General features: G+C 55.8%; 4 protein-coding genes across 5 annotated transcripts; 1 reads left to right on the top strand and 3 right to left on the bottom strand.

Annotated features, from left to right (window-relative positions):
* Positions 1-2: 2 nt before the first annotated feature.
* Positions 3-1,070, bottom strand: JDV02_001175 (3'(2'),5'-bisphosphate nucleotidase; the record flags this gene model as incomplete). The annotated part of the gene is made up of 1 exon (XM_047982077.1): positions 3-1,070. The coding sequence occupies one exon, from the start codon at positions 1,068-1,070 to the stop codon at positions 3-5; it is 1,068 nt and encodes a 355-aa protein (XP_047838038.1).
* A 923-nt stretch (positions 1,071-1,993) lies between these two features.
* hrp3 (DNA helicase) lies at positions 1,994-6,983 on the bottom strand (the record flags this gene model as incomplete). The annotated part of the gene is made up of 4 exons (XM_047982078.1): positions 1,994-6,282; positions 6,338-6,422; positions 6,479-6,505; positions 6,570-6,983. 4 exons carry the CDS (start codon positions 6,981-6,983, stop codon positions 1,994-1,996), a joined length of 4,815 nt encoding a protein of 1,604 aa, XP_047838039.1.
* A 1,743-nt stretch (positions 6,984-8,726) lies between these two features.
* RLI1 (Fe-S cluster-binding ribosome biosynthesis protein) lies at positions 8,727-11,540 on the top strand. 2 transcript variants are annotated; one of them, XM_047982079.1, is made up of 5 exons: positions 8,727-8,946; positions 9,033-9,057; positions 9,133-9,547; positions 9,606-10,936; positions 10,999-11,540. In XM_047982079.1, exons 1-5 carry the CDS (start codon positions 8,927-8,929, stop codon positions 11,032-11,034), a joined length of 1,827 nt encoding a protein of 608 aa, XP_047838040.1. In that variant the 5' UTR covers positions 8,727-8,926; the 3' UTR covers positions 11,035-11,540. The 2 variants fall into 2 exon arrangements, with proteins under 2 accessions (XP_047838040.1, XP_047838041.1); XM_047982080.1 differs by having other exon boundaries at positions 9,133-10,936.
* Positions 11,485-14,731, bottom strand: PRP40 (U1 snRNP protein). The gene is made up of 5 exons (XM_047982081.1): positions 14,385-14,731; positions 13,124-14,317; positions 12,941-13,057; positions 12,020-12,883; positions 11,485-11,957 (listed from the first exon to the last, which is right to left on the bottom strand). The coding sequence occupies exons 1-5, from the start codon at positions 14,529-14,531 to the stop codon at positions 11,829-11,831; spliced, it is 2,451 nt and encodes an 816-aa protein (XP_047838042.1). The 5' UTR covers positions 14,532-14,731; the 3' UTR covers positions 11,485-11,828.
* Positions 14,732-14,736: the final 5 nt, after the last annotated feature.

A 14,736-nucleotide genomic window follows, 5' to 3' on the forward strand; every position in this document is an offset into this window, starting at 1 on the left:
GATTAGTTGACCGACAACAGCTCTTGCACAACAGCCAAAACTTTCGCGTGTATATCTTTCCTAGCCGATAGTAGGCCCCTGTTGTTGCTCAAGTGCCTTCCTGCACTGAAGTCAACGGGACGCCCGTCGAGATCGGTCACCTTGCCCCCCAACTCCTTGAAGATGAGCTGCGCGCCGGCGTGGTCCCATATGCAGGTGGTGCTGCCCGGCGCAGAAGGAATGCGGATGAGGATGTCGCCGCCCCCGACAACCAGCGCCGCGTACCTGATGTGCGATGACCACACGTCCGTGCCGGGGAAGCTGGCGCCCAGGCGATTCGCCACTTCTTGCATCTTGGCCCGGCTGGCGGTCGGGTTGAGCGAGCAGTCGACAATGTGCGCGCGGGCGACCTCGGCCGGCGGCTGCAGCGGCTCCAGCGGAACGGGCTCCGGCAGCGTCCTGGCTTGGGCGGACGGCAGGGCAGTGACGGTGGCACCTTGGCCCTTGACGGCGGAGAGTATGATGCCCAGGCCAACTTTGTCAACACTGGACTCGCGGATCCGGCCGGTGTCGTCGAGCTTGAGGTTGGGGCAGGCGATGACGCCGAGCACCTCCTTGCCGTCCTCGATCAGCGCGAGCGACACGGCATACTGCTCGCCGCGCAGAAACGTCGCTGTCCCATCCACAGGGTCCATGACCCAGAAGCGTCCATGGGCGCCGCCCTGACCGCACCCGCCCATGTCGATGAAGTCGAGCATCTGGTCCACCGTGTACCGCTGCGCCTCATCCTGGGCCGTCGTCGTCACCTCTTCCCGAGCGGCAGAGAAGATCTCGTACACACGCTCCCTCAATCCAGCTTCTCGCCGCAAGACCCCGGCGTCCTCCTCGCCGACAAATGAATCGTCCGGGAACAGCTCGTGAAGGATGCTAATGATGAGTGCCTGAGCTGCAAAGTCTGCGACTGTGACAGGCGACGAGTCTGCCTTGGAGACCTCACTGACAGTGGCGAGCATCTTTTTCGTCAGCTTGGCCGCGCGAAGGACGGCACCTCGTGCCACGTCCAATTCGTACTGCCAATTCGCGGCTGCCATTTTCCTGACAATTTGACCGAGTATGTACGTTAGAGATTTCTCGACCGCGATTGATGAGGCCCCCTGCGAGTAGTTCATTCATGGCTCGTTGCGCTTGAGTGGGGCCAAAGCTCAGTCACATCGAACGGGTCAAACGTAGAAGCCCCCGAGGCAGTTTCCAAGGAGTTAACATATGTCGGTATGCGTGCACGTTTGATGCTGCACAAGTCTATTTACCGCGCAAAAGAGCCAGGCTCGCGAACATGTGCTAACGCGACCAGCATTGCGAACCTTTGAGGTACTGTACTGGTCCAATTCAAGCATTGGCGCTACGGCCGCGTTTCGGTGGTCTCACGATTGCTTCCTCAACCTCCTTGCGAGGAAATGGCCTGAAACTTGCGACGGCAGCTCTCCTCTCGCCGAGGGTTCGACCAGGTGCGTGGTGCAGCAGGACTCGGAGTCTTCAAGGAAGAGATGCCAAATGTATGTAAAAGCAACGAAGACAAGAAGGTCTCCTTTGAAGGAGTGGCCCTTGGACCGCGACCATCCGAGCCGGCCAGCCATTTCCCTCCTCGTCAAGCCGGTCGTAACCAAGTCCCCCACTCATTTCGTGTCTTTTCATGCAAATCGGGGTATGTTGTTGTCGAATTTTCCGCGCCTAAAAACAGAAATCCCACCTGTTGTGCCAAACTCCGGCTGATGCAGGACAATGCCAAAGGTAAAAATCACAGTCCAAATGATGCCACGCTTCTGATGCGGCACTCTCGAAGCTCATTGACTACTCAGCGACTGGACCCAGCCCCATTGGTCCGACTAGAGCCAGATCCCGATGCGGTATTTCGAGCGTGCAATGTGCGATACATATTGCTCAAACGCTTACCGGTGACACTATTGCTTGTGTCATCCACGGGCCAGAGGGCGGCCAAAAAGTCCCTGATTGCAAATTAGTGCATGTCATTGACACTTCCACGGTTTGGAACGAACCAGAAATTGTTCTTGAGGGCCTCGTTCGCGGCGGAGTGCGAAAACTGCTCATCAAGAAAGCCGCCAATGGCAACCAACTCCGAGCCAAAAATGCTTGCCCGTTCTTTGCTTGACTTCACATTCTCCTTGGTTGTCGAAAGAATCTTTTCGAAGTTTGCACGAACCGGCTTCAGTAAAAACCAGATCATGGCGTCGTTGTCCTTGTCACGCTGGTCCTTGTCGTCACCGATGCGGCGCAATTCGTCGAGACGCCGAAGAGCGCTGGCTCTACGCTCATCTTGTGGTCTCGCTTCACGGTCCCTTTCGCGGTGGTTTTGGAGGCGGTCATCTCGGCGATGGTCATCTCGGCGGTAGTCGTCTCGGCGGTGGTCGTCTCGGCGATGGTCGTCCCGGCGATGGTCATCTCGGCGATGGTCATCCCGGCGATGGTCATCCCGGCGGTGGTCATCTCGCCGTCGATCGTCACGGCGTTGATGAGGTTCATCCCGGTGTCGTTGTCTCTCGCGATGACGTTCATCGTCTTCGCGCTGCCTCCGTTTTTCGTGACGATCACGGTCTTCGCCGTGTGAGCTCAAGCGCCGGCCATCATCAGCACGACGATGTTTTGGGCTGCGGCCATCATCGTTCGAAGCGTGTTTACGCTTGAAGTCCAACCGAGCAGAACCGCGGTCATCCGCATGACTGCGGGGCCGGGCGTGGTCTGCATCGCGTTGGCTTTGCTCTCTTTCACGCTCGCGTGACTTCTTGGCGGCGTGGGGCGCGGGTGATGCGGTGCCGCTCCCACGATGACCATTCGCCAACTGGTGTTTCTTGCTGGTGCGGGGATAGCTCTCCGCGGATTTGTGAGTCACGCGGTCCCCTGAATGCTTCGACTGCAGAACAGAGAGGAGGTACTCGGAGCGTCGGACCAGATGGACTGCGCCCGGTGCTTTAAGTTTGTCGTTCGCTTTTGTTCGCTCCTCCTTCTTTCCAACTCTATGCTCTTCGAGGAATAGCTTGTCAGACATCTCCAGTTCTGGGTCATCTCGGATCTGGACCCAGGCACCAAAACCGTGCTTATCTATGCCAACGAGGAGCATGGCGTCTTCCTTGGCCCCCCAAGGGCAGCTATAGTTGGCACCCTTCGTGGCATCTGGCAGACGGAAAGACCTCCAGTCTTGCTGGCTTCGGATAGCCTGCCTTAGAATGTGCAGCTGCTGGGGTCGCTCGATGGCAGTTTCAGCATTGACTTTCTTCAGCATGCCAAAATCGATCAGAACGGCCTTTCTGTCTTTCTTAGTCAAGGTCTTGCCCGTTTTCTTCTCTTCCTCAGCCAGCTTGACGTTATTATCCTCCATGGCTTCCTTTGCTGCCTTGATGAAGTCCTCCAGAACGGATTTCACGAACTCTGGGTCCCTCTCGCCGAGCTTGGCCTCCTGGATGATGTCGTCGCCTCGATCGTCTATGGAACCGAAACGGAAGTAAGCCTTGATGAGGTTTCGCTGCTCCTTGTCGTTCAGTGGGCGTTTAGGGTCGGCCATCAGGGCTCGCTGCTCTTCTTCCTCTTGTTGCTGCTCTCGCTGCCGTTTCTTCAGGCGGTCTGCTCTGTCGTTTTCCTTATTGCGGCTCTTCATCGTAGCTCTGCGAGGTGCGTTTTCAGCGGCCAATTTGGCGACATACTCTTCATTCTTCCGCTTCTCCTCATTGGCTTTGATCTCAGCCAGCTTCTCGGCCGGGATGATCTGGTCCCAGTCGAGGTTGATATCGTCTACCTTGACATCGGTGACCTGCATGAAGTTGTCCCAATCGATACCGCCGCTGCTGAGGTTGATCTTGTCGTCTACCTTCGTCTTGGTGACTTCAGCATTTTCGAGGATTGAGTCGATGTCGAGCTGCTCAAGTCGTTCCTGGTTGCCACTCTGCTCAAACATCTTGGAGGAGCGCATCTTCAGGACCATCTGAATGTCCTCGGATGAGGACGGACCGTCGGTCTTTAGGCCCTTTTCGTGCATCTTTTCCTTGAGATTGGCCATGCCATCATCAGTCACACCAGCCTGTATGGTCAAGTATTCCAACAGAAGCTTATTACGAGCTCGTTCAAGGACTTCTTCCTCAACGGTCTCTTTGGACACAAGTCGATAGATGTTGACAGGCCTCTTCTGGCCGATGCGATGAGCTCTAGCCATTGCCTGCAAGTCTGCCTGAGGGTTCCAGTCAGAATCGAAGATGATAACCGTATCAGCGGTCATCAAATTGATGCCGAGCCCACCGGCCCTAGTCGACAGCAGGAAACAAAAATCGTCGCTGTCTTCGGCGTTGAAGTGGTTGATGGCCATGCGCCGAGGACCAGCAGCGATTGTCCCGTCTAGCCGCTGGAATTTGTAGCCTCTCAATGACAGGTAGTCTCCAAGAATATCCAGCATCTTGACCATTTGGCTAAAAATGAGCACTCTGTGGCCATCTTTCTTGAGTTTCGTAAGGAGTTGGTCGAGCAGCATCATCTTGCCGCTGCTGGCAATCAAGCCCTTGATTTGGTCCTCACGGCGGACACTGCCAGCCAATACACGTTCCTCTGCGCCAGGGAACATGTAGGGGTGGTTGCTGATCTTCTTTAACTCCATCATGACGTTGAGGAGCGAGTTCTTGTGGCCGCCGGTGGCATCGCAAAGTGCAGAATAGTTCCTAGTCAGGATATTCTTGTAGTAGTCCAGTTGAACATCGGACAACTCCACGCGAATGATTTTCTCTGTCTTCGGAGGCAAGTCCGACTCCACCGTCTCTTTGGTTCTGCGGAGAATATACGGTGCGATAGAGGCATGGAGGTCTTGCAGCTTCTCTTGCGCGTCATTAGCAGACAAAGACTCCAGATCTTCGTCGATAACGACTTTTCCGGGGTTGAGAAAGTCGAGCAGCGCCGAAAGTTCTGACAGGTTATTTTGAATAGGGGTGCCGGTGATGAGAATCTTGCAAGGAACACCAAAACTGAAGAGTCGGCTGTACAGCTGGGAATCGCGATTCTTGAGCCGATGAGCCTCGTCGACGGCGAGCGTCTGCCATTTGATGGACTGTAAAAACTGCCAATCCTGCAGAATGAACTCGTACGACGTCACCAGGACATTGAACTTGGGCTTCTTTGGGTTGCCACCAACGATGAGCTCATTGTCTCTGATGATGTTTCGTGCGTCTTCGGGGCCGAGATAGACGACGTAGTTCAGGTCGGGTGCCCAAGTGTTAAATGTATCACACCAAGCTGGAATGACACTCAGGGGCGCGACGACAAGCGAGGGCCCTTCCTGCCCCCGAGCATTCCGCAGCCAACTGAGAAAGGAGACTGTTTGAACGGTTTTCCCCAGACCCATTTCATCGGCGAGAATAACGTTATTTGCGCGAGTCCAGTTAAGGCACAAGAAGTTCAGCCCTTTCAACTGAAATTGCCGAAGTTCTCCACCTTTGATGTAGTCGGGCTGCTTCTCTAGCTTCGTCATCCGCGATCGAGTGTCGATGTTGGTTTCCCGTCGGTCAGACTGCCAGGATCGGGAAGAGCGATCCAAGAACTGGTCAATCTTGTCCTGGAACTCGGCGCTTATCTCGGACGCGAGCTCCCACGTGCATTCTTCATATGTTAAGCCTTTCCACTTCACGTAGTACTCGGTGTCTTCGTCGCCGTCTCGAACGGCGACTATTCTTTCGACCTTGGTGTAGTCTTCGAACGCTTCCTCATCTCGTTCGCGGTCAAGAAAGAACTGTTCTTTGCTCTCCGGCGGGATGTCGTCGCCAAAGCGCATGTCCAACTCCAGTTCAACTAGCTTGCGGAAGTAATTTTCTACCTTCCGAAACCCGCGAACGTTGCGAAGGTCTTCAATCGTTTCCCACGTGTCGTGTAGGTGAGACTTGCCCTGCCACTTGATGAAATACTCGAAATCATGCCGGCTCGAGTCAAACTGCAACTCTAGGCCATCTCGGAGCCGGTGACGGACGACTTTCTCGACGTATGGTGACGAGTCGACGTAGTCGGCCACATAAAACTCGTCGCCAACCTCGAGCTCCTCCTCGTCCTCGAAATCGCTTTCTTCATATGCACCCTGTTGCACCTGTTGTGCGGCGCGGCGGTTCGACCATCTCTTTTCCGCTAATGCCAGGGCTGGCTGCGACTCGCGTTGCAGTCTCGCCTTCTTCTGCTGACTCTTTGCTCGTGCACCGCCATACACATCTGAGTCTGAGTCTGATTCGTTCGTTGAGGGCTGTAGAGCAGGTGTGCCCCGTTTGGAGGCTAGGATTTTGGGGTCAGCCAAAGGTCGGTCGAGATTGCGCGTCGATGGACTTACAAGACAGCGATTGGTTTACGCGGCGGCGCTTCACTTGACGACGATTCGACGGTGTTACATCGGATTCGGAATCGCTCGATTCAGCCTGCGACGGTGTTACTTTTGTGAACTCCAATTAAGCTGATACTGTGCTTCACGTACGAGCTTGCGAGTTTCTCTCGCTCGAGTCTGGGAGGGGCGAATGTCAGCCTCGTGAACGACGCATATGAGGCATTTACCAATAGCAACGTACGCTTCGCCGAAGACCATAAAGTTCGGGGTTGGCTTGAATATAGTCATCCACCTCTAATGGGGTCTTGCGTTTCGATGGCCGAGATGAGTCGGCAGAGCTGGCACGGTTCCGGTCCACGTCGTCATCATGGTCAGACAGGACGCCATCTTGCATATGGAAGTCACCATCATCTGACGCATTGCCCGCGCTGGACTCTTCACTGTCTGACATGCGACGGTCGTCTTGAAAGTGACTTGGAGCATCTCCGATGTGGTTCTCGACTAATGATGAAGGGGAGCGGTCGGCCGGTGTGTCTTGGGCATCGTGGAGTTCGCCATCGCTTCTATCGTTATCTGCTAGTGATTGTGATACCTTGTGACCTGCGGGCGACAAGTGTCCATTAACAGCTGCCCCCTCAATAGGGGAGGACATCATTGCGTCTTCCACAAAACCGGCAGGCTACAAGGAGACGACGTTAGCAAATGTTCCGCCCGGTTTACAGGCACAGCAGGAGGATCGAGGTAGTGAAGCGACTTTCGCGACGCGTATGGGTGCCCTTGGATACCGGATATCAAGCCCTAGCGTGGAGGACGGCTGCTGTCGCAAGATCGCGACTATATCGATGGCGAGGCTGACGCAGATGGGCGAGGGCATTGGGAGTCATTCGAGGAACAGAGTGGTCGTCACCAACACGCTAGTGGGCGTGTATCATCGACATCCATCAATTCCATCAACCAAACGCGTTGAAGTCGCCAGACGAACACCTTGTGAGGCTATATAGCGATGCTCGGCGTCGTCGTGTTGAGGGTGGCCGGGGCAGATACGGACAAGCATATGGCTGCTCGTGTGCAGCACACTGATGAGGGATTGGAGCAGGGTAACTTACCAGTCATTCAAGAATGACTCTCAAGCATCAAGCAGCATTTGGAAGACGGCCGAATATCGTTCCGAAGGCGCAAGGTCGACGCTGTGTCGCGGGTCGTTGATGGCGGTTGACGGTGTTGAAGGGTCAGGTGTGGGAATGGCACAAAAAAGGACTGGTGGAGAGAGATCAGGTAAAGGCGGGAAAGAATTGGAGGCTGAGGTCGGGGGCCGGGGCCGACAGCGCGGCTGGTGGTCTCGGCGCCAACACAGCGCTGACGAGACCAGATCAGTCTAGGATAGTGGCGCACTTGGGCAGGCTCTGGCGGGCCAGCTCACGTGATCGCCCTGTAAACTGCTGCCCTCCTTCCCTGTCCTCTAGCACTCACCGCAACAGACGAGGTACCAAGCTTTAAGTGCCGCATCCTCCTTTACGTTCGCATGATGCGACTGTCCTTCTATCAGGTATATATGAAACCTAATAATATGTAATGAGCTGGTACTGCTGTAAGTAAAGTATGACTGGCTTGCCGTGCGGGAAACTAACGTTCGTGGACTGCCATAACGTTAGTTTGTTGAATCAGGGCGAGACTGGAGGGCGGCTGCGACCCCATATGTTTCGGGAACAATAGCTAGAATACGAACTGAGTACCGGCGTCCCACGAAATGTTGCTTCCGTGTTCACTGCAGTTCGCGACGGACCCCTTTACCCGTAGCGTCAACAGCCGTCCTGTCTTGCTACTTCGCTAATCACTCGGAAGACTACCTGTAGCTCAGGCAGAAACGTGTCACCAAAACTAGCCCAGCCAGAACATTGGGGTGATAAGAGCCCAAATTGAAAGTGGTCGGAGTTCACGCCGTCCCAGAAATGCCCTCGACAGGGCATGATTCGGGGGATTAGTATGTTGTATATGGCCTCCCTGTCTCCTCAAAGGTGAGAGACCATGATTTCGAGGCCTGGCCCTCATGTCGGTGCACTCCGGAGTACATCTTACCTGTGTTGCATCGTCTCAGCAGACACAGCCCCCCCTTCCCCCCGCAGACTCAGAGGCTGTCCCCAGTGTGGGCGACGCGAAAAGCGCGGTCGGTTGGCCGACCATGTCAAGGAGATAGCGGGCGGACGCTGTCAAATGTCTCAGCAGCTGTAGAATGTGTGTGGCTTTTACCTGTTGCTCTAACACGCACGGAATTGTGGCTCCCACCGCCCATGACTCCCCAGGACCCCGCCACCGGTGCCCTGCCCCGCCGGACTGACCATTCACAGAAAAATTGATGACCACACACCACTTCGTCACCACCAGAACTCCTCGACTTTTCCTATCCTTTAAACCTCCACTGCGTCCCCGCGAGACTTCAACCTGAGCGCCTCACGTGCCTGGTTCTGTCACACGTGCGTGGTGTTCGTCTTGCCTACTCCGCCATCCGTCTCTCCGCGCACAAAAGACGTGTCTTTTTTGCGCACTCGCAGCCTTTACGACTACCCTGGACAGTTGTCTTTTTCGCCAGCCACCGCCACCATGTCGGACAAGCTCACTCGGTACGTAGACGACGATTGAACGAGGCTTGTCGCTGGCCAAGGCATGCGAGTCGAAGAACAATTTTTGCTGACATCAAGGCCTCCAGTATCGCCATTGTCAATAGCGACAAAGTTCGTCGTCTCAACCCTAGTTCCGGCCCCTCGATGCCCCTTGCGACCCCGCCATGCTGACCGACTTACCTGCAGTGTCGCCCTCGCAAGTGTCGCCAGGAATGCAAAAAGTCTTGCCCCGTGGTTCGCAGCGGCAAGCTTTGCATTGAAGTAACACCCGAGTCTCGACTGGCCTTCATCTCCGAGTCACTTTGCATCGGCTGTGGTATTTGCCCCAAGAAATGCCCCTTCGACGCCATCACCATCATCAACCTGCCCACCAACCTCGAGAGCCAGGTGACCCATCGCTATGGCCCCAACAGCTTCAAGCTCCACCGCCTACCCATGCCGCGCCCTGGTCAGGTCCTAGGTCTGGTGGGAACGAACGGTATTGGAAAGAGTACCGCGTTGAAGATCCTCAGCGGCAAGCTCAAGCCCAACCTGGGCCGTCACGATAACCCTCCGGACTGGGAAGACGTCATTAAGCACTTCCGCGGTTCTGAGCTGCAAAGTTTGTCAAGCTGTCCTGCTTGTGAATCAATGCAAGATGTGCTTACAAGTGCGCACAGACTACTTTACCAAGCTCCTGGAAGATGATCTGAAGGCTGTCGTCAAGCCCCAGTATGTCGACCAGATCCCGAAGGCAGTCCGAGGCCCAGAAAAGAGTGTGCGTGCTCTCATTGAGAGCCGAGCTTCTCTTGGCAACACTAACGAAGTCGTTGATGTTCTGGAGCTCGGGCACATTATGGACCGAGATATCACCCTTCTCTCTGGCGGTGAGCTCCAGCGGTTTGCCATTGGCACTGTGTGTGTTCAAAAGGCCGACGTTTACATGTTCGACGAGCCCTCGTCATACTTGGATGTCAAGCAGAGACTGAGTGCTGCCCAAATGATCCGGTCTCTGCTCCGAGACGATGACTACGTCATCGTCGTCGAGCACGACCTGTCTGTTTTGGACTACCTTTCCGACTACGTCTGCGTTCTCTACGGCCGGCCCGCTATCTATGGTGTGGTGACAATGCCTTACTCGGTCCGCGAAGGCATCAACATCTTCTTGGACGGCCACATCCCGACGGAGAACCTCCGGTTCCGCGAAGAGTCTCTGACGTTCCGCATCGCCGAGGGCACGGATGAGTTCGCTATTGACCGCTCTCGTGCATTCAACTATCCCAAGCTGGAGAAGACCCTCGGCAATTTCAGGCTTCGTGTCGATGCCGGCGAATTCACCGACTCTGAGATCATTGTCATGATGGGAGAGAACGGTACGGGTAAGACGACTTTCTGCCGTTTGCTGGCTGGAGCTCTTAAGCCCGACAGCAAGGCTGGCGTTCCGGATATGAGGATCAGCATGAAGCCGCAGACCATTACCCCCAAGTTTGACGGAACTGTTCGCCAGCTCTTCTTCAAGAAGATTAAGCAAGCGTTTTTGTCTCCGCAGTTCCAGACCGATGTGGTCAAGCCCCTCAAACTTGAGGACTTCATCGACCAGGAAGTCAAGAACTTGTCTGGTGGTGAATTACAGCGCGTTGCCATCGTTCTGTCTCTCGGTATGCCCGCCGACATTTACCTCATTGACGAGCCGTCGGCCTACCTCGACTCCGAGCAACGTATCATCGCGTCTCGTGTCATCAAGCGTTTCATCATGCACTCCAAGAAGACCGCATTCGTGGTCGAGCACGACTTCATCATGGCCACTTACCTCGCTGACCGCGTCATCGTTTTCGACGGCAAGCCAGGTATTGATGCCCACGCCAACAAGCCTGAGTCGCTCCTCACTGGATGCAACACCTTCCTGAAGAACTTGAACGTCACTTTCCGTCGCGACCCGACCAACTACCGTCCTCGCATCAACAAGCTGGGTTCTCAGCTTGACCAGGAGCAAAAGATGAGCGGCAACTTCGTAAGCCCTTTCCCCTTCCCGTGCGTGTGTGCCTTGAGAGCAGTTCCCTGACCTTTCTGCAGTTCTTCCTAGAGGAGGCGCCAGACAAGAGCTCCTGAAAAGGGCACAAACGAGCATGATACCCCTTTCTCGAGTCACAATGCATCATCCGGCGTTCAAAATAAAGCTTCGGTAGAGAAGCACAGTCCTGGCCAAGGCCTGGAAAAGGGACCGCAGGAAGACGGCGCCGGCGAGGACGATGATCCAGATGAGTAACAATGGAGACGGCAGTCTATCCCCTGTTGCCTGGTCCTGCGAAATGGTGGTCACTGTGAGGGTCATAGACACTCGGACGTGCGCCCGGTCTATTTCCGCGCAGCACTCCGCTGCGGAGACGTTCACGAGCGGACGTATTGGGCGACGATAGAGTCGCCAGCCATTTCGCAGATTGAGGGGCAATGGATGAAGCAGGATGACTGCCGTCAGCTTCCTATCCTCGCGGGAAGCGCATAGAGAGCTTATAGTCTACCATTTTTCTCAGATACTTGAATGCACGGATCGTTGTAAATCGGCCACAGTTCTCGCTCGCGTGGTAGCTACAATAACACGTAGCTCTCGTTCAGTGGAGGCCTTCACATGACGGCCGTTCACCACTGCTGCACCTGATGGTCTCTTCATGATGTAATTCTGACAAAAACCAAATGCCATCTTATCTCTGAAGGTCTCACGTTCGTGCCTGGCTGCCCCTTCATGCTTGGCACTTGGGCAGCAGTCGCCACCCAAAACCCCTTGGTAACTGTCCCACAATTACGTTATGCCATTCTGTAGGCCCACGATTCATTGCCAGCTCACACAGCACATGAGAGTCCGTTGCTTGCCACAGAATGGTATCTGCTAGCGTTGCAATTCGAATTTACTCCTCAATCTCTCCTTCCTCGCTGCCGCTTCTGGCGTCTCTTGCCTCCCCGGCGGAAGGAGTTGCGTTGCGCTGGCGTACATCACGCCGAGGCGTGGCCTCTTGCGACTGCTCAGTTTTAACTCTCTATCGCCATTTTGTTAGCCAAAAATAACTTCCTAGCAGAGCGAGGGTCGCCGCAAATGCACCTTTGAGTCCCTAGAATCTCTGCGGTCAGGCCCCTCCTCATCGTTAGGGCGTCGGCGTCGAGAGCCTGAAGAACCAGCCTGAGGTTCGTCACCGTAGTTGAGCTCGTCTACCGAGCGTGTGTCGAGGGGACGTCGAAGTGGACGCTCACGATCGTCGTCCCGCTCTCTGCGGTCTCTCTCTCGCGTGTAGTGGCCGTCCTCGCTTCGGCGGGATCGGGTATATCTGTCGTAGTCGCGATCTCTCTCGCGGTGATCGCGATCTCTTTCACGGTCGCGGTCTCGGTCACGGTCGCGATCCCTATCCCGGTCACGATCCCTTTCTCGCTCACGTTCACGTTCACGTTCACGCTCTCGATCACGTCGCGGAGGCGGGCTAAGCCGACCGCGGTCGCCTGTGAGCACACCCTCCGCCAACGTTGATTTTCGATGGTTGCGCTCCCGCTCCGCAATGGCTCGTCGCCGATCTGCTTCATAAGGGTCTTGCTCGGGGCTCCGGCTGCGACGAGACGGACGGCCGCCGCGATGCGATCTCTCACCACGCGATCGGTCCCTGGCCCGACGAGGCGCGTCCCGTTCACTGGAAACGAAGCTGCTTCGTCGGTGAGCCCGTCCAGATTCTTCGTCGGCCTTTTCTTTTAGGCGGCGCATGTGCCGCTCAAAAGCAGACTTGGCAGCCTCTTCAAAAGTGATGGCCTGGAACTCTGGCATTTTGGCTAAACGGGGGCGCACATGATCATAAGTATCTCCTGGTACAATAGGAGGCTCGAGGCGTTTCAAAGCGGAGCGGAAACTGTCCACAGCGTGGCGCAAATGACGGTCGGAATGCCTGTCATCGTCGCGCCTAGCAGCCCGTTTTTCTTGAAGCTGGGGCGAAAATCTCAGGACGCTGTTCAATCTGTAGTAAGAAAGGGAAGGGCTCACTCGTTCAAAAATCAGCTCGAGAGTAGCAGTCTCGATGCGAGCGGTGCGGCGGTCATCCTTCACGATGGACATGAACTCGTCCAGAGTCGTGTTGGCCGTGACCTCAAATCGCTTGTCCTAAACCAGCCGAGTTAGTACTGCCACATGACAAGGCACCGTTGGCACAATGAAGCTCAAACTTGCCTCAAGAACGTCAAGGACATCGGTACGTGGCCCTCGCAGCGCCCTTTCTTCTTCCGCAAGCACGTCCCAAAACATGATGACGGGTGTAGGACCTTCTTGGTTCAGCATGTTGAGGTAGCGCTCGTCCGTCTCGAGAGCCGGGTAGATGTCGCGCCATTTGGTACCAGCCTTGATCCGACCCTCACGACGCAAACCGGAAAGCAAGGACCGGAAAGCATCCCGGTTGCGGCGCTCTCGACGAAATCGCATTTTCTTTTCCAGCTGCTTCTTCTCGTTCAAAGAGCGTTCAAGAGACTTGATGTGGTCCTGAAACTTGGCCATAGTCTCGCTCATACTGAGAACCGTATATTTGGGATCGCTCTCGGTGGCATCGGTGAGGATGTCACGACCGTCAGCCCAAGTGGTGTACGCCGTGATGCTGAGCTTGGGGAACAAATCCCTAAGGCCGTCAAGCGCCGCCTTGCGCTGTGCCCGCTGCCGTTCCTCATGAGCTTTTTTAAGGCCGGCAGTGTACTCGTAAAAAAGCTTGATGCGCTCGTCCTCGTCATCAGTTGAGCGGAAAATGGTCTCTCCTTCGACTATGGGACGGGCAGTCGCCCATCGAGTGTTGTGCGTGATGTCGGGGTGTCGTTTGAGCATCGTTTCGAAGTCGGCACGGAGCTTGGCGAAACGCTCCTGAACGCGTTCCCTTTCTTGCAGCACCATGTCCTGGCAGTACTTGGTAAAGGCCTCCTTCCTGGCCCTGGGGTTCTTGATCGCTTTGAACTGTGGGTCCTTGGAGACAGTTTCCAGCGTATGATCCCATGTCCAGTCGGCCTGCACCCCGTTGCGTTTGAGGGCCTTGATGAAGGCGGTCGTGGCCTCTTCCTTGGTTGCATATTCGGGACCGGAGTCAGCGGCGGGAACAAATGATCGGGAAAGCTGGCGGCTGTCAGGCTGTGCGTCGCGCAACTCGCGGCCACCACGTCCTTGATCGCGGTGGCCCTGACGGTGGTGACCCTGCCCTTGTCCCTGCGAGGGAGCCTGACTCTGGGATGGCGACGCGGCGTAGGAGCCTCGGCTGTCGGTGCCCGCCATGGCGTTGCGGTAGACATCAGGCATATCCCACGAACTCTGCTTCGTCTCGGTATTGTACCAGTATTTTCGGCCGCCCTCTGCCGTGTATTCCTTCCAGGGTTGGTTCACAAGCGCCCTCTGCGAATCCATCAGCATGACGCACTCTCGCGATGGGTGTGACTTCTGGATCTCTGGGTGTGCTCACCTCGGAAGGACTCATGAACTCCTCCGGCTTCGTCCACTGCGTCACCTTGGTGGCTGCATTGTAGTAGTAGGCCCGGCCATCGGGAGTATGGTGCTCTTGCCATAGAGAGGCTGGCGGCGCGCCGAAACCGCCTTGGAAGCCGCTCATCGCAACGGCTGGTGTTTGCAAAGGACGGACTTTCTCTAGCACGCACGAGGCTGCTTGGCCCCGGCGAGAAAGACAGGCCTCAGCTTCAGCGTCGCGATCGTGACGTCCTTGGCTGCAAGAGGATGTCGAGAGCGGAACGAGTGCGAGCCAGTTCGAGCGATGATGACGGGACTTTGCTTCACGCTCGGTCGACGCGCGTGGGTTC

This window comes from Purpureocillium takamizusanense, chromosome 1, assembly GCF_022605165.1.
Source record: "Purpureocillium takamizusanense chromosome 1, complete sequence".
Taxonomy (NCBI): Eukaryota; Fungi; Ascomycota; class Sordariomycetes; order Hypocreales; family Ophiocordycipitaceae; genus Purpureocillium; species Purpureocillium takamizusanense.